At 45.7% G+C, this 24104-nt stretch overlaps 1 protein-coding gene across 3 annotated transcripts in view; it reads right to left on the reverse strand.

Annotated features, from left to right (window-relative positions):
- UNC79 (unc-79 homolog, NALCN channel complex subunit) overlaps positions 1-24104 on the reverse strand; it is a 218786-nt gene that overhangs the window by 182440 nt on the left and 12242 nt on the right. Inside the window, exon 3 of one of the 3 annotated variants that reach the window (XM_040333248.1) lies at positions 6966-7111. In XM_040333248.1, coding sequence (XP_040189182.1) covers positions 6966-7111 — 146 coding nt within the window. Of the gene's footprint in view, positions 1-6965; positions 7288-24104 lie in introns of those variants that run through there. The other 2 variants (XM_040333247.1, XM_040333246.1) reach the window with 2 other exon arrangements.

The following is a 24104-nucleotide window of genomic DNA, read 5'->3' on the forward strand; positions in this document are numbered from 1 at the left end:
GACCAACCAGTAAAGCTGGCATGGAGGGTGCCCCCCCCTTTTTTTTAGAGGCAGGGTCTGTGTAATATGGGGGTAATTTGGGTGCGTCCACATAGAAAATTGGTAGGAAAAATGCGGACATGGGTGGAGCTAACAGTATCCCAGCATGTGGCACCATAATGTTGGTAAGTATGTTAAACAAGGCATTGATAGGGGTAATCACTGTAGTATTAAAGGGTGATATCCCTGTAACGCAAGCTGTAGTTGTTGTGGCAGTAAGGTATTCACAATGCGGTTTATGGAGAGAATCAAAGGGGCACATGGACATATTTACGGTGGCAATAAAACAAATAATGCTAAAGCACATACATACAGGAAATCAATCAGAACTCAGAGTCATGAAGTTAGACCAGTAGATGTCTAAGAAGGTTCTCATGGATCCAAGTCATGGTAAATCTAGTAGTAGTTGGTCTCATGGATCCAAGTCATGGTAAATCTAGTAGTAGTTGGTCTCATGGATCCAAGTCATGGTAAATCTAGTAGTAGTTGGTCTCATGGATCCAAGTCATGGTAAATCTAGTAGTAGTTGGTCTCATGGATCCAAGTCATGGTAAATCTAGTAGTAGTTGGTCTCATGGATCCAAGTCATGGTAGAGCCAAGTAGTAGTTGTCTCATGGATCCAGGTCATGGTATACCTAATAGCAGTTGGCCTCATGGATTCAGGTCATGGTAAGCTATAAATAAGCACTAAAGTTTGGTGTGAAACGCATCAGATTTTTACCCTGTCTGCTGTGGCATGCTTTTTGTGTGTTTTTTTGATTTTTACAATAAAAGCAATTTATTTTTAGAGTGCGGCTGTCCAGAACGGTTTTTCCTTCATTGTAGATCCAGTAGTAGTTGGTCTCATGGATCCAAGTCATGGTATATGTAGTAGTAGTTGGTATCATGGATCCAGATCATGGTAGAGCTAATAGCAGTTGATCTCATGGATCCAGGTCATGGTAGAGCTAGTATTAGTTGATCTCATGGATCCAGGTCATGGTAGAGCTAGTATTAGTTGATCTCATGGATCCAGGTCATGGTAGTCCTAGTAATAGTTGATCGCATTCAATTGGACCTCTTTTATAATTATTTCTTCCCATCCTTGGTGTCAGAAAGTCTGCATATGTGTTAATGTCTCCCATTCACATGTGCTGAAAGATACCATCTACGTCAAACTGGAACAATCATCATTGAACAGGTGTGGGGCCTTTGACACCATCTGTCTTCTACATACAGTGCAGTTTTAAAATATCTATCTTGGCCATTTATCAGTTCACACCTTCAGCAATGTGAACAAGAGGACTGACACCTATGCAGACTTCCTGACACCAAGGATGGGATGATGTAACTAGACAGGGTAGTTCCACAACTGTCACCCCCTCCCATCCTGTTCTTGGACAATCAACATCTCCCTTGACACATTCTATGATAATTGGATGAAGGTGTCTGTGTTACCTGTCTGGATATACTGTACATGCTGGTGTATCTTCCATAAGCCCAACTACTACTAGATCTACCATGACCTGGATCAATGAGACCAACTACTACTAGATCTACCATGACCTGGATCCATGAGACCAACTACTACTAGGTATACCATGACCTGGATCCATGAGACCGACTACTACTTGATCTACCATGACCTGGATCCATGAGACCAACTACTACTAGGTATACCATGACCTGGATGCATTAGAACAAATACTACTAGATCTACCATGACCTGGATCCATGAGACCAACTACTACTAGATACACCATGACCAGGATCCATAAGACCAACTACTACTAGATCTACCATGACCTGGATCCATAAGCCCAACTAGTACTATGTATGCCATATCCAAAAGATAAAGACTTTTTATTCCTGGATTCCAAACTGTTTTCCCTAGAATAGTGGGTACTCCATTTGTGCAGGGAGAAGAATTAGCAGAGTTATTGTGTCCTGTTTGAATATGACTGACCTCCTTCAACCATGAATTGATTAAAATCTTCAATCCAACATGTTTCACATTGCTGTCTGCTAATTGCCAGCTCCCATCTCTCCACAGTGACTCACCTGTTGATGATATCCTGCTTGTCAGTCCTGCCTACTTAAGCCATCCAGCTCATTTGCTCTCTGCCTTCGCCTTAGTCAACATCACAGAGACTATGTCCTGCGTTTCTGTTGAAGACTTGTTTGGCTGACATCCCTTCTGGCTCCAGACCCTGCTTGCTGTTCTACCACGTTTATCTCTGGCTCTCTGACTTCGGCTTGGCTGACTATCCGATCCGGTTGCTGAACTCTGGCTATGTTTTGGCTATGTTTACTCTGTTTATCTTTTTATTATTATTATTATACAAGTGTGATTTAACTGTACTTCTGTCTCAGTCTGATTCATGGTTCCTGAGAGTATCACTGGGTGAGGAAAGGAAACTGCCCCAATGGAGATGCAGATAGCAATAAAAAACCCTGGGAGATGGCCCAACCCTTTTACACTCTATCCAAAGCTAAGAAAAGGTTTTAGCTGGAGCTGGTATTAAGGTTGATTTGGTTGTGCCCCTCAAGCTGCAGACCCATCAGCAGCATCATCATCATCATCATCATCATCATCATCATCATCATCATCATCATCATGACCCAACCCTTCCCAACTCTATCCAAAGCTAAACACTTTCAACTCCTGGATTACAAACTTTATCCCATTTACCCCATTTGTGCAGGGAGCAGCCTTACCAGAGCTATTGCAACCCCAACTGAATGGGACCTTCTTCAACCATGAATCACTGATGATTTGAATCCGGCTCCTCAGCCATACATGCTCCAGATCAGGACTGGACTGGGACAAAAATTTGGCCCTGGACTTCATCCAGACCGGCCCACTTTAATGCAATAAAAATAGCGCCTGAAAAACGCCTCCGCTGCAGTCCCAGTGTGAAAGCCTGTGTGCTTTCACACTGGGGCGCTGCCAGGGCGTTAAAAAAGTCCTCCAAGCAGCATCTTTGGGGCGGGAGAAGAGCGGCGTACAAACCGCTCCTGCCAATTGAAATGAATGGCAACTGTGGCTGAAGCGCCTGCAAAGCACTTTGGCAGCAGCGCTACACGGGCGCATTTAACCTTGAATGTGCCTGCTAGCAGGGGTTAAAAGCGCCTGCTAGACGCCGAATAGTGCAGCTAAAATGACAGTAAAGTGCTGCTAAAACTAGCAGTGTTTTACCGTCAATGCCCGACCCAGTGTGAAAGCAGCCTAAGAGTTAGGGAGTGAATGAGATAGAGGAGGGAGCTGAGAGACAGAGGGGGGAGCTGAGAGACAGAGAGAGGGAGCTGAGAGACAGGATAGCTAAGAGACAGAGGGGGGTCAGAGAGACAGAGGGGGGTCTGAGAGATAGAGGGGGGTCTGAGAGATAGAGGAGGGGGGACTGAGAGACAGAGGAGGGGGGACTGAGATACAGGGGGGGGGGGGGTCTGAGAGACAGATGGGGGTCTGAGAGATAGAGGGGGGTCTGAGAGATAGAGGAGGGGGGACTGAGAGACAGAGAGGGGACTGAGATACAGGGGGGGGGTCTGAGAGACAGATGGGGGTCTGAGAGATAGAGGGGGGTCTGAGAGATAGAGGGGGGTCTGAGAGATAGAGGGGGGTCTGAGAGATATTTGGGGATCTGAGAGATAGTGGGGGGTCTGAGAGATAGAGGAGGGGGCTAAAAGAGGGGGGGACTGAGAGACAGGTGGTACGAGAGACAGAGGGGGGGTCTGAGAGAGTCTCCGTTAAAAAAAAAATTAAAACAGCCCACTGAGCCATCGGCCCACCGGGAAACTCCCTGTAGTCCCTATGGCCTGTCCATCCCTGCTCCAGATTAAGGGAACATCATATCACCAGGTTAGGAAGTGAGGAGAAACCTCCCCAACGGAAAAACAGATAGCAATAAGAACCCTGAGAGAGATGACCCAACTCTTCCCAACTTTATCCAAAACTAAAAACGTCCTATTCCTGGATTCCAAACTCTGGATCCCCTAGCCCAGTGGTCATCAACCCTGTCCTCAAGGCCCACAACAGGCCAGGTTTGCAAGATAACTGAAATACATCACAGGTGATATCCTTTGCTGCTCAGTGATTGCAGTATTCTAGTCTGCATCTCCCCCAAGGTAATACATAAAATCTGGCCCGTTAGTGGGCCCTGAGGACAGGGTTGATGACCACTGATCTAGCCCATAGGGTACCCCACTGATGCAGAGAGTAGCCTTACTGGAACAATTATGGCCTGACCAAATGTAATTTACCTCCTTCAACCATGAATTACTGAGGATTTGAAATCAGTCTCTCAGCCATAAATGATCTAGATTAAGTGCATATGAGATCACCAGGTTAGGAAGTGAGGATAAACCTCCCCAATGGAAACACAGAGAGCAATAAAAGCCCTGATTGATGACCCAACCCTTCCCAACTCCATCCAAAGCTAAGTAAAGATTTTGGCTGGAGATGGTATGGAAGGTTGATTTGGCTGTGCCCCTCAAGCTGCAGACCCATCAGCAGCATCATCATGACCCAACCCATCCCAACTCTATCCAAAGCTAAATACTTCCCATTCCTGGATTCCAAACTCTGGGTCCCCTAGCTCATAGGGTACCCTATTGATGCAGAGAGCAGCCAATTATGGCCACACCCAATGTGATTCACATCCTTCAACCATGAATTACTGGGGATTTGAATCCAGTGTCTCGGCCATACATGCACCAGATTAAGTGTGCATGATATCACCAAGTTAGGGAGTGAGGAGAAACCACCCCAATTGAAACACAGTGCAAGAAAAACCCTGAGAGATGACCCGACCCTTGCCAACTCTATCCAAAGTCAAGAAAAGATTTTGGCTGGATATGGTATGCACGGTTGATTTGGTTGTGACCCTCAAGCTGCAGACCCATCAGCAGCATCATCACGACCCAATCCTTCCCAACAATATCCAAAGTCAAATACTTCCTATTCCTGTATTCCAAACTCTGGGTCCCCTAGCTCGTAGGGTATCACATTGATGCAGAGAGCAGCCAATTATGGACCGACCAAATGTGATTCATGTCCTTCAACCATGAATTACTGGGGATTTGAATCCAGTGTCTCAGCCATACATGCTCCAGATTAAGTGCATGAGGTCACCAGGTTAGGAAGCTAGGAGAACCCTCCCCAATTGAAACACACAGAGCAATAATAATCCTGAGACTTTATCCAACCCTTCCCAACTCTATCCAAAGCTAAAGGCTTTCTATTCCTGTATCCCAAACTCTGGGTCCCTATACCCCATAAGGTACTCCCATTCGTGCAGTGAACAGCTTTACTGGAGCTATTGCACCCCAAATGAATTCGATCTTCTTCAACCATGAATTAATGATGATTGGAATCCAGCACCTCAGCCATAGATGCTCCAAATTAAGTGTGCATGATGGAAGCACACTTAGCAAAAAATCCTTGAGAGATGACCCAGCCCTTCCTAACTCTATCCAAAGCCAAGAAAAGTGTTTGGTTGAAGCAGGGATTTAAGGTTGACCTGGTTGTTCCTCTCAAGCTCATCATCATCATCATCATCATCAGCAGCAGCACTCAACCCTTCCTAACTCTATCCAAATATAAAGACTTTCTATTCCTGTATTTCAAACTCTGGATTCCCTAAGGTACCCCATTTGTGCATTGCTACCAGAGCTACCGCAGCAGGACTAAATGCGATGCGATTGACCTTCTTCAACCATGAATTATTGAGGTTTCAAATCCAGTGCCCTTGCCATACATGCTCCAGATTAAGTATGCATGCCATTACAAGGTTAGGAAGTGAGAAGAAACCTCCCCAATGGAAGCCCACTTGGCAAAAAATCCTTGAGAGATGACCTAACCCTTCCTAACTCTATCCAAAGCTAAGAAAAGTGTTTGGATGGAGCAGGGATTTAAGATTGACTTGGTTGTTCCTCTCAAGCTCATCATCATCATCATCATCAGCACTCAACCCTTCCTAACTCTATCCAAAGATAAACACTTTCTATTCTTGGATTTCAAACTCTGGTTCCCCTAGGGTACACCTTTGTGTAGTCCTACCAGAGCTACTGCAGCAGGACTAAATGTGATTGACCTTCTTTAACCATGAATTATTGAGGTTTCGAAGCCAGTGCCTTGGCCATACATGCTCCAGATTAAGTGTGCATGATATCACAAGGTTAGGAAGGGAGAAGAAACCTCCCCAATGGAAGCCCACTTGGCAAACAATCCTTGAGAGATGACCCAGCCCTTCCCAACTCTGTCCAAAGCCAAGAACAGTGTTTGGTTGGAGCAGGGATTTAAGGTTGACTTGGTTGTTCCTTTCAAGCTCATCATCATCATCATCAGCACTCAACCCTTCCTAACTCTATCCAAAGATAAAGACTTTCTATTCCTGGATTTCAAACTCGTGGTCCCCTAGGGCAGTGGTCATCAACCTTGTCCTGCAGGGCCCACTAACAGGCCAGGTTTGCAAGATAACTGAAATACACCCCAGGTGATATCATTTGCTCCTCAGTGATTGCAGTATTCTAGACTGCATCTCCCCAAGGTAATACATAAAACCTGGCCTGTTAGTGGGCCCTGCAGGACAGGGTTGATGAACACTGCCCTAGCGTACACCATTTGTGCAGCCCTACCAGAGCTACCGCAGCAGCACTAAATGCGATTGACCTTCTTTAACCATGAATTATTGAGGTTTTGAATCCAGTGCCTTGGCCATACATGCTCCAGATTAAGTGTGCATGATATCCCAAGGTTAGGAACTGAAACCTCCACAATGAAAGCACAGGTAGCAATAAAACCATGAGAAAATGACCCAACCTTTCCCAAAAAAGGTTTTGTCTGGAGCGGAGATTTGAGGTTGACTTGGTTGTGCCTCGCAAGCTCCAAACCCACCATTATCATCATCATCACCATTTTCATAAAGCAATAGTAATAAATTCTTACCATGTTGTCCATGTTGGAGTAAGGGCACCAGGTCCAACAAGGTAACCAATGTCACATAGAGCCCCTGATAATCCAAAGAAGGGTACTCGGACAATTGGGCATCGCGGCTTTGTTGGCCTCGTTCCGATGGAGAATCTCGCAGGACGCTGTAAAGGAGGGAGCGAGTAACAGTAGGATTGATGGAACTGACCTGTGGTCTTAGAGATGGGGTGAGTGGGAATGGCACAGGGAAAAGACACATAGTCATGGGCACTGTCAAATTGGAGGCATCTTGATTGTCCTTCTTGCCTGACCGGGACAAAATGCTGTTGAGGGGACAAAGAAAAAAAAGAGACAACAAAGACACAAAAAAACAGCACATTACATTGAAATGACACTATAAAACAAAGAATAAAAGACCAGATACGCACCACATAAGATGCAATGTCTACCATATCAGAAGCTACGGCTAAGATTCGCTAAGATCACTTTCACTCTCGGCAACAAAAGAAAATTCAGCAATTCGGACAATTTTTAATCTTGTGTTGAATAACCTCATTGCATCTCATGTGTTATCTGGTTCATAAGGAGCAAAAATATAAGGATGCATGTTTCAGTGCCCCACCCAGGCTTCGGAGGCGGGTCCATCGGTAAAAAAACCCACGCCCAACTAGTATCTCGCCAGGAAAACACAAAACGGCTGAAATGAGTACTTTTGCTTTTAACAATTCAAGAGTGTAAATTTTCGAATTTTTTTCCTTTCGATTTTCTTTTTTTCTTTTTTTAAATACTCAAACTGGTGACCAAATTTGGCCCCGCGAAATATAGGTGTGGCACTTTGAGAAACATGTTTTTAGCAAGTAATAAACATGTAAGTTTATTAAGAAGTCTTCTTAAAAAACACATGTTTATTGCACCAAAATAATGTCTGTATGTAATTTTATGATACTGCTTCATGACATTCCGTCAGTATCATTTGGCGTAATGATTCGACAGGCACATGAATTAAGAAAATCATATTTCTTTCTAAAAATGTTGACTAAAGCTACAGGGGAGGAAGCTTTGGGGAAAATATAATTGATGGTTTTGTTGCAGTAAGGGTGAGCTAATGGTAATGGCAGATTTCGTGCTTCGAATTTAGCATTCTCTAGGTTTGGGAGGGAAACATTGGACTAGCAATACAAACACTATTTTGTTGTTACCTTCTGACTATGCAAAACAACATTGTCATTGACAGTCGCTAGAATACCACCATTCCCTTACGTTTATGAAGTCTACTGTATTGGAAGGACAAGCGCTCTTCAAAAGGACAAACTCTACGAGATACGTTTATCAACACCAAAATAGAAGCAGCAATCCGTCTGGGTATCTATTCCAGGGTGTAACAGAATGACCCGTGACACCCAGAGACCTTTGAAGGATGCGGGGTATTCCTGTGCCAGCGTCACTAATGACTCTTGGGTCTAGGGTCATCCTGTGCCCCTTTTGGGCATAGGGTGACTGAGAAATGATAATTATAAATTACATGAGATGGGACATTACTGATAATTCATGTATTGCAGAAGATCTGGACATATTACAGGTGATTTCATGCTGACCCACAACAGGTCAATAGACTCCTAAAATATTCCATTGTCCATTGTGTGATGCTAATACTGTGTTGTGTCTATTGTACTGATTGAGTCTGTAAGGGTCAGATGTCTAGCTTTGAGGTGTTGATTGAGGCTGGCTCCTGAAAGACATTCCATTGTGTGATGCTAATGACACTGTTGGTGTGATAAGTCTATTGATGATCAGGTGTGAATAGCTTATTGTCGGAGACAGAACGTCTGGCATAGGAATGTGTATTATGCAGGTGAATCACTTATTGGCGGAGTCAGAATGTCTGGGGGATAATTAAATCCTCTGAATGTCATTATCTAAAAGAATGTGATTGAAGCCCCATTGTGTGATGTGTGGGTGGAGTGTGTCTTTGTTCCTTTGATTACTGTAAAATGTTTGTACTGTATATAAGAAAGCTAAGGTACCATTGAAAGTATTCGTTCATACATTTTGAAACCAGAGAACAGAGCGTATGTCTCGTTTATTCTGGGAAATGGAATGGGTCGTGCCTGCTGGATTGTCGGATAAGCTGTCATGGGGCGATGGAATGGAAATCGTAAACGGTGGTGACCGTTACACAGGGGTCATGGCTATTTTTGTATTCTACAAAAGATTATTTTCATTATGTCGGGGCCTGGACCTCAACCTGCGTCCAGCACTAACTCTTCTTGGTGAGCCACCTGAGATGCTGGACGGCTCTCTTGGGATCTGATGGAGCCGCCTGTCATGGATATGCAGTAATGCCTGGCAGCTTACCTTCCTCTCCATGTGTTCACCTTAGAGGCCAGACACTCTCACCTGGCTGCTTTTATCGTCTCTCCTCCCTGTATGGCTCCACCCCCCAGGCCATATCAGGAACTCTATATTAACCAGTGCACTGCAGGTCTGCCTTGCTGATCAACGTTGTTTGTTAAGCATTGTGTGTTTGGGTTCCTGCTTGCCGCGTGCTACGTTTATCTCTGTGAACCGATCTTGGCTTGTCCCCGACTATTGCTGTTTGCTTGTGACCCTGACCTTTGGCCTGTCCTTTGTTTATCCTTGACTGCTTGTCGCCCTGACCTTGGCTTACACCTCACTAATCTCTTGTATCCTGAGTGGCTGCTTCCCCTCTCTCCTCTATGCCCTATGGAGCGTGAGCTGGGGCACTCTGGGGGCCGCGACCTGGATTCAGTTGCAGCTAAGGCCATCCTCACCACTAGAGGCTCTGGTAAATACCTGCTGAATCTTAGACTCCGCGCCCTGGGGAATCTTGGGCTCAAGCTTCCTGTGGGATCCCTGTTTGTGCTTGAGTGGACCTGCCTTCCATATCCACTCTGTGTTCCATCCGCAGCAGTCTGCCATAGGGTTCACTACCTTGTGGTGCACTCCTGACTCCAACGGGGTGCATCTGTCATCTGGCCACAGGTGACCTGACACCGCCTTTCTCAACCTTTTTAACACAAGGGGAAACCTTGAAATAACTTTTTGGTCTCAGGGAACCCCTGCTAAAACTTATTATATCTACAACTCATGATACATTAGTGGGATGATCAGTGGGAAGAATATTCCTTACACTTGTGGAAATTGGGATGAATTACCCCCCTTACTGGTGCCAGTGGTAACTTATCCGCAAGGTAGAACTTGCTCGTTGCTCAAGGAGCCCCTAGCACCCTCTGGCGGAACCCAAGTTGAGAAACCCTGCATTAGACAATCTTGCCTCGTACCTTGTTTTTCCATGAACTCTTTGCTCCTCCCATAAACTTCCTATTTAAAGGGGTTGTAAAGAATAGTTTTTTATTTTCTAAATAGGTTCCTTTAAGCTTGTGCATTGTGGGTTCACTTACCTTTTCCTTCCATTTCCCTTCTAAATGTTTTTTTTCTTTGTCTGAATTTCTCACTTCCTGGTCCTCCTCAGTAAGCTTGCCCCCATCATCCGAGCTGTTCTGGCAGGGGGTTAGTCAGCGTGCTCGCCCCCTCCCTTGGGACTACATCCCTCACATCGTCTCCCTGCAGGGATGTAGTCCCAAGGGAGGGGGTGAGCACGCTGACTAACCCCCAGCCAGATGATGGAGGCAAGCTTACTAAGGAGGAACAGGAAGTGAGAAATTTGTCCGTAACTTCACTACCTTTGTTTACCGACCTTTGGCTTGTTCCTCGACTACACTTGTGCTTGATCCCAACCTGCACCCACTTGATACCAACCTTTGGCTTGTTTACCAATTACGCTCCTGATTGACTCCTACCTGCTAGATCGACTACTGGACCCCGGCCTGCTCACCTCCTGGTGGGGCGATCCTGAGGACCTTGACCTGGTACTAACGCGCAGCAAAACCCACCTCCACCATCAGGAGCTCTGATGAACACTGGTTAGACCCCGCACTTCCGTAAGTCCATGTCATGTGCTGGGGTGACCTGCTTGTATACTTATCCTGCTGGTCATCGGGAAGCTCTCTAGTGCTATGGCTACTGGTCTCCGAGCCTTACTCCAGTGTTGGCTACAGTTCTATTATCATGGAGTGTTGGTTATAGTTGTAAACACGTTTTTAGAAGTCTCCAAGTACTGAAGTCCTTTGAAGATGCACAGTGGGGCCGTTTAATTCATAAAATGCAATGGACGGGAATGCAGAAAAGAACACGTCTTGGTCACACCATCCGGGGGGGAATGGAGTCTTAGGACCGGTAAACTGCAATGTAGTGCATTACTTTTTTGTTCTTGGGTTTAGATCTTACACTTTAATAACGTTCAGGTGTAAGTGTACAGCTTAAGTTTTTATTTTTATTTTTTTATTTTAGTTTAGCCATTTATTTTTTGGGCTATGTCCTAGATTTTGGAATCTCTCCTCATTTCCTGTTATGTTGACTCGGGGGGGGGGGGGGGGGTCCCTGGGGCAGGAAGTAAGGGAAGGGCATGGTTACAAAATGCAATAAAGAAAATATTCCTGCCGCTTTTTACATGTATGCCGTCACAGGTTGGCACCAGGAAAGGAAAATTATTCGATCCAACTATTTTCCTGGCGCCAACATAGCAGCATACATGGAGTAGGCGGGGATACGATCACATGTATGTTGCCATTAATTGGTGCCAGGAAAAATACGATAAGTCTTCTGTTTAGAAGTGTTAGAAATTTATTTTAGGCTTTAATAGTTGTCTGTGTTCCTCTTGTCTTCACTTTCTGTCCCTGTTAAGATGAGAAGAAAGGAGTGCCTGGAATAATGCAGCCCCTGGTGGGAGAATATAATTGTTTATTAAAAATGTGAGAACATACAAATCGAACCAACGCGTTTCAGGGGAAACAGCCCCCCCCCCCCAATTTTCAGGGCTGCAGGTACGTGCTAATGGAGATGGATCAGAATACTTTAAAATGGCAAATTCTGGCTTGTGTAATGCAGAGGATTGCTTCTACAGAGTTCATCCATCTCCATTAGCACGTACCTGCAGCCCTGAAGAAAGGGGGAGGCTGTTTCCTCTGAAACGCGTTGGCTCGATTTGTATGTTCTCATACTTTCAATAAACTACTGTATTCTTCCACCAAGAGCTGCATTATTCCGGACACCAGGCGCTCCTTCCTTCTCATCCAAACATTGGTCCTAGGGAATTGAACACCTCATCGTATCAGTAAGGTAGCAGCACAAACTTCCCAAGGGAGATCAGCGCCACCCGCGGATCCACCCAATAATTCTCAGCAACCATTGGACCGGCGTGGTCTCCAGCTCAGATTTGTACCTGTCAATGACTCCGATCTCACCTCAATCTTGGGGGTCGCCAGTTTATTGCCCATTTTTTACACTTTGCTCATTCTTTCTCCAGTTTTAACCTACGTGATTGGGTTTCTATGCCATGAAATATATTTTTTATGTAAATAGATATTCCTCCTCATCCTATCTTCCAGAAACGACGGATCTTTCTGATGGTCACATACAGATTCCTGGGGGTGTGTCCTTTTGCAGAGTGCTTGTGCTCAAATTTACATTTTTTACAAAATTTAAGAAAATTTACTAAAATCATAAATCTAGACATTATCTGTAATAACGGTATACTGAAAATTCAATAATTCACATTTCTTTCTCTCAATAAGCACTAGTAATACCCCTCTAAGATTCTGAAAATCATTCTGAAAAATACGCATTTAAAATATTATAACATTTGTAGTCATCAAACTGTTCAGAAATATAACTTTGCAACACATTTCATGGAATACACATGATTTAGCCTTTTATATTTAGAAAGAGTTGTTGCCATTGGGGGCGGGGCACTGTTGAATTCTCAGAGGGGTCAATAAAACCTGGGGGGTCAATTGTTCCTCCATTCAAAGAAACCAATTAGGTTTCAGCGTTTAAATACTGCAAACCTATTTGTTTGATGTTCTGGTGACCCTTTAGATACCCATTGACAAGCCTTCTCCAAGAGTCTAGCTGTCCCATCTTTAACATCCAACGTCACCCATTTTTTTGTTTTTATGGGCACTGCTGGGTTACATCACCTACCTAGTTCTAATATATCACATACAACCCCCAGCAGTGACAGCATCCCATAGTAGTCTGTAATTTCGCCAACTCCAGTGTGTCCATAGGAGAGTTGTCACCTTCACACTACTGAACCTAAGAACAGAACTACGGGCATTCCTGATCATGCTGGTGCTATGGGGCCCAAAAGCACAAAGAGCCCGAAGAGACCATGACAACATAATTTAGCCTCATAATGGGCACAGAACTAAGCCTTCTTGTTGGGATTATTCCAATGAACTACAAAAAAACTAAAATACTGTATCAGTTTTGGATGTACCTAGCCTACAGTTGGGATCGGAAATTGCTAGTTGTGTCTATTATGAAGAGACATTGGTCAAGATGCCAAAGAGGTCAACAGCATCATGACGAGACATTGGTCAAGATGCCACTGAGATGTCAACAGCATCATGACGAGACATTGGTCAAGATGCCACTGAGATGTCAACAGCATCATGAAGAGACATTGGTCAAGATAACACTGAGAGGCCAACAGCATCACAAAGAGACATTGGTCAGGATTCCACTGAGAGGTCAACAGCATCATGAAGAGACATTGGTCAAGATGCCAGAGAGGTCAACAGCATCATGACGAGACATTGGTCAAGATGCCACTGAGATGTCAACAGCATCATGACGAGACATTGGTCAAGATGCCAGAGAGGTCAACAGCATCATGAAGAGACATTGGTCAAGATGCCAGAGAGGTCAACAGCATCATGACGAGACATTGGTCAAGATGCCAGAGAGGTCAACAGCATCATGAAGAGATATTGGTCAAGATACCACTGAGATGTCAACAGCATCATGACGAGACATTGGTCAAGATGCCACTGAGATGTCAGCAGCATCATGACGAGACATTGGTCAAGATGCCACTGAGATGTCAACAGCATCATGACGAGACATTGGTCAAGATGCCAGAGAGGTCAACAGCATCATGACGAGACATTGGTCAAGATGCCAGAGAGGTCAACAGCATCATGACGAGACATTGGTCAAGATGCCACTGAGATGTCAGCAGCATCATGACGAGACATTGATCAAGATGCCAGAGAGGTCAACAGCATCATGACGAGACATTGGTCAAGATGCCAGAGAGGTTAACAGCATCATGACGAGACATTGGTCAAGATGCCACTGAGATGTCAGCAGCATCATGACGAGACATTGGTCAAGATGCCACTGAGATGTCAACAGCATCATGACGAGACATTGGTCAAGATGCCACTGAGATGTCAACAGCATCATGACGAGACATTGGTCAAGATGCCAGAGAGGTCAACAGCATCATGAAGAGACATTGGTCAAGATGCCAGAGAGGTCAACAGCATCATGACGAGACATTGGTCAAGATGCCAGAGAGGTCAACAGCATCATGAAGAGACATTGGTCAAGATACCACTGAGATGTCAACAGCATCATGACGAGACATTGGTCAAGATGCCACTGAGATGTCAGCAGCATCATGACGAGACATTGGTCAAGATGCCACTGAGATGTCAACAGCATCATGACGAGACATTGGTCAAGATGCCAGAGAGGTCAACAGCATCATGACGAGACATTGGTCAAGATGCCAGAGAGGTCAACAGCATCATGACGAGACATTGGTCAAGATGCCACTGAGATGTCAGCAGCATCATGACGAGACATTGATCAAGATGCCAGAGAGGTCAACAGCATCATGACGAGACATTGGTCAAGATGCCAGAGAGGTTAACAGCATCATGACGAGACATTGGTCAGGATACCACTGAGAGGTCAACAGCATCATGACGAGACATTGGTCAAGATGCCAGAGAGGTCAACAGCATCATGACGAGACATTGGTCAAGATGCCACTGAGATGTCAGCAGCATCATGACGAGACATTGGTCAAGATGCCAGAGAGGTCAACAGCATCATGACGAGACATTGGTCAAGATGTCAGAGAGGTCAACAGCATCATGACGAGACATTGGTCAAGATGCCACTGAGATGTCAACAGCATCATGACGAGACATTGGTCAAGATGCCACTGAGATGTCAACAGCATCATGACGAGACATTGGTCAAGATGCCAGAGAGGTCAACAGCATCATGACGAGACATTGGTCAAGATGCCAGAGGTCAACAGCACCATGACGAGACATTGGTCAAGATGCCAGAGAGGTCAACAGCATCATGAAGAGACATTGGTCAGGATAACACTGAGATGTCAACAGCATCATGAAGAGACATTTTTCAAGATGCTACCAACAGGTCAAGAGCATCATGGAGAGACATTGGTCAAGATGCCACTGAGAAGTCAATGGCATCCTTTAGAGACATTGGTCAATATGCCACTGAGAGGTCAACGGCATCATGAAGAGATACTGGTCAAGATTTGACCAACAGGTCAAGAGCATCATGAAGAGACACTGGTTTAGATGCCACTGAGCTGTCAACAGCATCATGGAGAGACATTGGACAAGATGCCACTGAGAAGCCAACAGCATCATTCAGAGACATTGGTCATGATGCCACTGAGCAGTCAATGGCATCCTTGAGAGACATTGGTCAAGGTGCCACTGAGAGGTCAACAGCATCATTCAGAGACATTGGTCAAGATCATCATGAAGAGACATTGGTCAATGGTCAGGATACCACTGAGAGGTCAACAGCATCATAAAGAGACATTGGTCAATGGTCAGGATACCACTGAGAGGTCAACAGCATCATGAAGAGACATTTTTCAAGATGCTACCAACAGGTCAAGAGTATCATGGAGAGACATTGGTCAAGATGCCACTGAGATGTAAACAGCTTTATGGAGAGACATGGGTAAAAATGCTACCAAGAGGTCAACAGCATTATGGAGAGACACTGGTCACGATACCACTGACAGGTCATCAACATCTTGGAGAGGCATTAGTCAAGATACCACTGAGAAGCCATCAGCATCATGGAGAGACATTGGTCACCACTGAGAAGCCAACAGCATCATGGAGAGACATTGGTCACCACTGAGAAGCCAACAGCATCATGGAGAGACATTGGTCACCACTGAGAAGCCAACAGCATCATGGAGAGACATTGGTCACCACTGAGAAGTCAACAGCGGAAGTGCAAAAATCTTTACAACTTTATCTAACGCAAAAGACAGCATAAAAGACTTCAGACCTTCAGATGTAAATGTAAGGGCGTTACAATTTCTGATGTAATCTGATTTACTGCTCAATCCAAAACTAAATACGAAATATTATCAGGAGTTAGGATTTGATATTAGTTCATTTTAATTACTCAACCTGTAAATACTCAGAACCATCGCAGTAATTCATATTACATGAGAACCCCCCAATGGCAACTCGAGCTGCAGTTTCATCCCACTAAAGAGTACCGGTCACAGTGGAGGCCGACATTTTGACGGGTTGGGACAATTATTTGGCACATTCACTTACAAGGAAGTCAAGGCCTCACTAAGAGGTCTCTTGTTCCTAATGATACGGCTTCATCTCCAAAAAAAAGTCCCTCAAAATGTCCACCTTCATTATGGACGGTTGACATCCTTTCAAAATCATTTTACAGAATAAAAGATCTGCAAACTTTATCACACATCTGTCAGCAACAGTAACTGTTTTGCACATTTTGGTCAAGTTTCTATAGGCTTTGAAGAATGGAGCCGATTCACTAGGGGGCCACATTTCTCCACACTTGGATGATTCATGTGTTTGCCTTCTTCTGCCTAATTTGGCCAAAATTAAGTCTCTGGAGACACAGGAGCTCATAGGGATACGTGGAGTCTGCAGTTCCTCCAATGGGACGCAGTCCTTTAAAAGGAGGCTTCAAGTGCCCTTAATCCATTCTAAAGTGGCCTCTCGGGCGGAGGATGTCATTTTAGCATCAATGAGGAAGGAAAAGAAGTCTCAGAAGAGTGGAAGCAGCCTCAGCTTGGACTCTGTCCAGGCCACACCCCTGACATGTTACGCCCCCCCCCCCCGTCCACATTGCTTCCCATGACTAAAACACATGGGCAGAGCAAAAGATGTTAGGAGGTGTGGCCTGGGCGGAGCCTAGGCTGAGGCTGCTTCCGCACTTCACATGAGGGTTTTGTGTGATGTGCGGCTCCTGGGACCTTTCTTTCCTTCTTCATTGACTTCTATGTAGCTGAGATGAGTTCTTCCCTTTCCTACACTCCAATTGGGACCTATTCGAGCCTGAAGTGGCACCCTTTTTTTTATGTTTAGCATGTCTTTGTTCGTGTACTTTCTTCTCTCATTGGCTCTGGTGTTATGGCAAGTGGCCTATTAAAGACAAAAATAGTGCTTAACCACTTCCCGCCCAAAAGGTGCGTCATATGACGTCCTGGACTTTGAGTGGTGATATCTGAATGATGGGTGGAGCTACAGGCATCATCCAGATATCATCATCTTTTTCAGACGGCGATTCCCCGCACTGTAAGAACAAATCATAGCGGCAGTTCAGGCGCTTGATCATTCTTACAGGCCGCAGGGACAAAAGACCTCCCCCCTCCCAGGGGACACTCCCCCTGCCTACCGCCCGTGCGATTGGAGAGCCAGAGAAGGAATCCACCACTGCCAGAAGTTGAGTATAGAGGATTTCCAAGGAACAGATGGTCCCCGGCAATCTCTATGACCTTCGGAAGACCCGAGTTCGACGTTATGACGTCACGTCCGGTGGAACTAAACATTGCCGGGGACTTGGCTGGAAAGGCCAAGATCGTTTATTTCGTCATATCTCTCCATAAAGAGGACATGTCATGCTCTATTCCTTATTACAAGGGGATGTTTACATTCCTTGCATTAGGAATAAAAGCGATCAAGGATTTTTTTTTAAAGGGAAAGTGTATAAAAAAAATAAAAAATAAAAAAAATCTTTCTTTTTGTTTTTTTCTTTGCTTCTCTTTTTCCCTTTTTGTTTTTTTAATATATATAGATATAGATAGAGGGAGATCTACATATCTCTCTCTCTCTCTATATATATATAATCTATATCTATATCTAAAAAAAAAAAGGGAAAAAGAGAAAAGCAAAGAAAAAAACAAAAAGAAAGATTTATTTTTTTTGAATTTTTTTTAAAATATTTTATTTTTTTTATTTTAAAAAAATAATAATTGGGCTAACTTTACTTTTTCGTTTTTTTTTTAATTCATGAAACAGTTTTTTTTCAAAAAAAATAAATAAAATATATATAAATATAAAATCGGGGGTTCTGTGTAATTTTCGAAAAAAAAAATGATTTTTAAATTAATAAAAAAAAAAATGATGATTTTTACACGTAGGAGCGAAGTGTACCGGGTAGGACTTTTTTTTTCTGGTCCCATTTTGGTAGATAAAGGCAAACAAACAATCAACATGTGGAAAGTGCGTTACATTTTTTGTTACATTTTTTGTTTATCGTTTCCTTGTAACCAAATCATTCACAAGGTCACCAATCTGGGATAAAGTTTGCACCCCCTAGTCGGTTGTAATGATGCGTCCCTTAGTAAATCAGCTTCAACTGTCTCTCCGAGGGTTAAAAAATAACATTTGCCAATGTTTGTCCTCTCTAATATTCAAACCAAAAGATTCAGTGAGTACCGCGTCCGCCCCCCCCAGCAACCAATCACCGCTCCTCTTTCACCGCTCTGACAATGGCATGCTGAACCGTGATTGGTTGCTGTGGGTTGTGGATTACCACTGGAGCCCCCGGTGTAGGGAGTCATTCTGGATCAATACGGTTTCTGTTAATCAATGCCCGGTGGATGAAAAGTCACCCTTTTGCTGACCTCGCCGAGCCCCGAAACCGCGAGAATGGAGGCGACTTTCAGGATGAAGTGTGAAGATTGTGAGCAAAACCGCAACATGCGCTCCACCATACACTCCACCATACATACCGCGGGGTGCAATTCCCCCCTCCCCCGAAACCCCCAAATTATGGGGCAACAGCTAAAGAAATTATTTAGATATGATATCCTACCACCAGGGGGCAGCAGCCATATATGTCTATTAAAGGGTCAGTCTACCCAAAACTGATCTGTCCGTGTTCAATGGAGGATGGAGAGATAAAGCCGAGCTCCGGGAATTACACAAAAAGTACCCTTCATGTGATCCTAACACTTACTCTTCATGTGATCCCAACACTAATCCTCCCTGTAATCCCAACACTAACCCACTCTGTAATCCCAACACTGACCCCGCCCTGTAATCCCGACACCAACCCTCCCTGTAACCCCAACACTAACCCTTCCTGTAATCCCAACACTAATCCTCCCTGTAATCCCAACACTAACCTTCCCTGTAACCCCAACACTAACCCTCCCTGTAATCCCAACACTAATCCTCCCTGTAATCCCAACACTAACCCTCCCTGTAACCCCAACACTAACCCTCCCTGTAATCCCGACACTAACCCTCCCTGTAACCCCAACACTAACCCTCCCTGTAACCCCAACACTAACCCCCCCTGTAACCCCAACACTAACCCCTCCCTGTAATCCCGACACTAACCCTCCCTGTAACCCCAACACTAACCCTCCCTGTAACCCCAACACTAACCCTCCCTGTAATCCCAACACTAACCCTCCCTGTAATCCCCACACTAACCTTCCCTGTAATCCCAACACTAACCCTCCCTGTAATCCCGACACTAACCCTCCCTGTAATCCCAACACTAACCCTCCCTGTAACCCCAACACTAATCCTCCCTGTAACCCCAACACTAACCCTCCCTGTAATCCCCACACTAACCTTCCCTGTAATCCCAACACTAATCCTGCCTGTAACCCCAACACTAATCCTCCCTGTAACCCCAACACTAATCCTCCCTGTAATCCCAACACTAACCCTCCCTGTAACCCCAACACTAACCCTCCCTGTAATCCCAACACTAACCCTCCCTGTAATCCCGACACTAACCCTCCCTGTAATCCCAACACAAACCCTCCCTGTAATCCCAACACTAACCTTCCCTGTAATCCCAACACTAACCCTCCCTGTAATCCCAACACTAACCCTCCCTGTAACCCCAACACTAACCCTGCATTGTAAATGAGGATAGCGAAGGCCGTCCACAACCCAGAGAAGGGGGAGGGGGGAGTACCGAAATAAGGAAAGGGTCACTTCTTACACCCCTAGACCTAACTAACTGTAGTATGTAGGGGGGCTATTTATGTGCAATTACCAGAGTTCAGCTTTAAACCCCCTAACAGTTTCTTATAAGTGATTAGGGTAACATGAGGATTAGTGTTAGGGTTAAGGTAGGGTTGTTGCTGGATTACAAAGAGGGATAGTGTTAGGATTGCGGGGAGTTACAAGAGAGGGTTAGTGTTAGAATCTCAGTAAGTGCTAGTGTTGGTTTACATGGGGGGTTAGTGTTGGTTTACAGGGAGGGTTAGTGTGGGGATTACAGGGAGGGTTAGTGTTGGGGTTACAGGGAGGGTTGGTGTTGGGGTTACAGGGAGGATTAGTGTTGGGATTACAGGGAGGGTCAGTGTTGGGATTACAGGGAGGGTTAGTGTTGGGATTACAGGGAGGGTTGGTGTTGGGGTTACAGGGAGGGTTGGTGTTGGGATTACAGGGAGGGTCAGTGTCGGGATTACAGGGAGGGTCAGTGTTGGGGTTACAGGAAGAGTTAGTGTTGGGGTTACAGGGAGGGTCGGTGTTGGGGTTACAGGGAGGGTTAGTGTTGGGGTTACAGGGAGGGTTAGTGTTGGGGTTACAGGGAGGGTCAGTGTTGGGATTACAGGGAGGGTCAGTGTTGGGATTACAGGGAGGGTCAGTGTTGGGATTACAGGGAAGGTTAGTGTTGGGATTACAGGGAGGGTTAGTGTTGGGATTACAGGAAGTGTTAGTGTTGGGATTACAGGGAGGGTTAGTGTTGGGATTACAGGGATTATTAGTGTTGGGGTTACAGGGAGGGTTAGTGTTGGGGTTACAGGGAGGGTTAGTGTTGGGATTACAGGGAAGGTTAGTGTTGGGATTACAGGGAAGGTTAGTGTTGGGATTACAGGGAGGGTTGGTGTTGGGGTTACAGGGAGGGTTGGTGTTGGGATTACAGGGAGGGTTAGTGTTGGGATTACAGGAAGGGTTAGTGTTGGGATTACAGGGAGGGTTAGTGTTGGGATTACAGGGAGGGGTTAGTGTTGGGATTACAGGGAGGGGTTAGTGTTGGGATTACAGGGAGGGGTTAGTGTTGGGATTACAGGGAGGGTTAGTGTTGGGGTTACAGGGAGGGTTGGTGTTGGGATTACAGGGAGGATTAGTGTTGGGATTACAGGGAGGGTTAGTGTTGGGGTTACAGGGAGGGTTGGTGTTGGGATTACAGGGAGGATTAGTGTTGGGGTTACAGGGAGGGTTAGTGTTGGGATTACAGGGAGGGTTAGTGTTGGGGTTACAGGGAGGATTAGTGTTGGGGTTACAGGGAGGATTAGTGTTGGGATTACAGGGAGGGTTAGTGTTGGGGTTACAGGGAGGGTTAGTGTTGGGATTACAGGGAGGGTTAGTGTTGGGATTACAGGGAGGGTTAGTGTTGGGATTACAGGGAGGGTTAGTGTTGGGGTTACAGGGGGGATTAGTGTTGGGATTACAGGGAGGATTAGTGTTGGGATTACAGGGAGGGTCAGTGTTGGGATTACAGGGAGGGTCAGTGTTGGGATTACAGGGAGGGGTTAGTGTTGGGGTTACAGGGAGGGTTAGTGTTGGGGTTACAGGGAGGGTTAGTGTTGGGATTACAGGGAGGGTTGGTGTTGGGATTACAGGGAGGATTAGTGTTGGGGTTACAGGGAGGGTTAGTGTTGGGATTACAGGGAGGGTTAGTGTTGGGGTTACGGGGAGGGTTAGTGTTGGGATTACAGGGAGGGTCAGTGTTGGGATTACAGGGAGGGTTAGTGTTGGGATTACAGGGAGGGTCAGTGTTGGGATTACAGGGAGGGTTAGTGTTGGGATTACAGGGAGGGGTTAGTGTTGGGATTACAGGGAGGGGTTAGTGTTGGGATTACAGGGAGGGGTTAGTGTTGGGATTACAGGGAGGGTTAGTGTTGGGATTACAGGGAGGGTTAGTGTTGGGATTACAGGGAGGGTTAGTGTTGGGATTACAGGGAGGATTAGTGTTGGGATTACAGGGAGGGTTAGTGTTGGGATTACAGGGAGGGTTAGTGTTGGGGTTACAGGGAGGATTAGTGTTGGGGTTACAGGGAGGATTAGTGTTGGGGTTACAGGGAGGATTAGTGTTGGGATTACAGGGAGGGTTAGTGTTGGGGTTACAGGGAGGGTTAGTGTTGGGATTACAAGGAGGGTTAGTGTTGGGGTTACAGGGAGGGTCAGTGTTGGGATTACAGGGAGGGTTAGTGTTGGGATTACAGGGAGGGTTAGTGTTGGGATTACAAGGAGGGTTAGTGTTGGGGTTACAGGGAGGGTTAGTGTTGGGATTACAGGGAGGGTTAGTGTTGGGATTACAAGGAGGGTTAGTGTTGGGGTTACAGGGAGGGTTAGTGTTGGGATTACAGGGAGGGGTTAGTGTTAGGGTTACAGATGTGAATGTGAAGATTAGTGTTAGGGTTACAGGGGGGGTTAGTGTTGGGATTACAGGGAGGGTTAGTGTTGGGATTACAGGGAGGGTTAGTGTTGGGATTACAAGGAGGGTTAGTGTTGGGGTTACAGGAAGGGTTAGTGTTAGGGTTACAGATGTGAATGTGAAGATTAGTGTTAGGGTTACAGGGGGGGTTAGTGTTGGGATTACAGGGAGGGTTAGTGTTGGGGTTACAGGGGGGGTTAGTGTTGGGATTACAGGGAGGGGTTAGTGTTGGGGTTACAGGGAGGGTCAGTGTTGGGGTTACAGGGAGGGTTAGTGTTGGGGTTACAGGGAGGGTTAGTGTTGGGATTACAGGGAGGGTTAGTGTTGGGATTACAGGGAGGGTTAGTGTTGGGATTACAAGGAGGGTTAGTGTTGGGGTTACAGGAAGGGTTAGTGTTAGGGTTACAGATGTGAATGTGAAGATTAGTGTTAGGGTTACAGGGAGGGTTAGTGTTGGGATTACAGGGAGGGTTAGTGTTGGGGTTACAGGGGGGGTTAGTGTTGGGATTACAGGGAGGGGTTAGTGTTGGGGTTACAGGGAGGGTCAGTGTTGGGGTTACAGGGAGGGTTAGTGTTGGGGTTACAGGGAGGGTTAGTGTTGGGATTACAGGGAGGGTTTGTGTTGGGTTACAGGGAGGGTTAGTGTTGGGATTACAAGGAGGGTTAGTGTTGGGGTTACAGGGAGGGTTAGTGTTGGGATTACAAGGAGGGTTAGTGTTGGGGTTACAGGGAGGGTTAGTGTTGGGATTACAGGGAGGATTAGTGTTAGGGTTACAGATGTGAATGTGAAGATTAGTGTTAGGGTTACAGATGTGAAGATTAGTGTTGGGGACCAGCGATGGTCGGCCTGTAGCGCCTGTATTTGGGGAGAATTGTTGGATTGTATAAAGAAGGTGGCGGAATATTTCCCGGGAGATCGCGCCATTCGCACGCCATCCACTCTCAGCTCTCGAATGGGTTGCCAGTGAAGAGGAGCGATGACGGCTGAAGGATTATTAACCACACAATCGCTGGAGATTTTATAAATTGTTTCTTCTTCACTCTCATGAACCCGCCCAGATCATCATCAGATCAGCCCGGCAGGTAAAGGGTCATTTCCTCCCAAAGGGAAGTGCGCAGATGAATCGCCCGCTAACTCCTCCCCCTCTCTCTGATGGAGACTCCAGCAGGTAGGTCCCGAGGTTCACCAGCCTGTCCGGGTTCCTGTGGAGTCTCTCTGGGGCTCCTGTAAGTTTAAATGGATCTCAACCCAAAAACAAAAATGTCAGATTGCGGTTTATCAGTCCTTAGATCTGGAGGCTGCGTTGGTTTTCCTTTTTCAGGCAAAGTACGCTTCTGCAAGTTCAGGAAAATGGGCCACAGAACTAACCTTATTTGTGTTACCGCACATGTGCGCTACCAGCGAGGAATTCCTTGTGGGGATTGGAAACGTGGGTGGGCAGTCCCTAAGTATTCAAAAGGTGCAATCAAGCAAGTACCAACCCATAAAATGGGCATAATGGGCACTCCCTGCATGTTTACAGGTGGAGTCTGCATAGGACC

This window comes from Rana temporaria, chromosome 13 (assembly GCF_905171775.1).
Source record: "Rana temporaria chromosome 13, aRanTem1.1, whole genome shotgun sequence".
Taxonomy (NCBI): domain Eukaryota; kingdom Metazoa; phylum Chordata; class Amphibia; order Anura; family Ranidae; genus Rana; species Rana temporaria.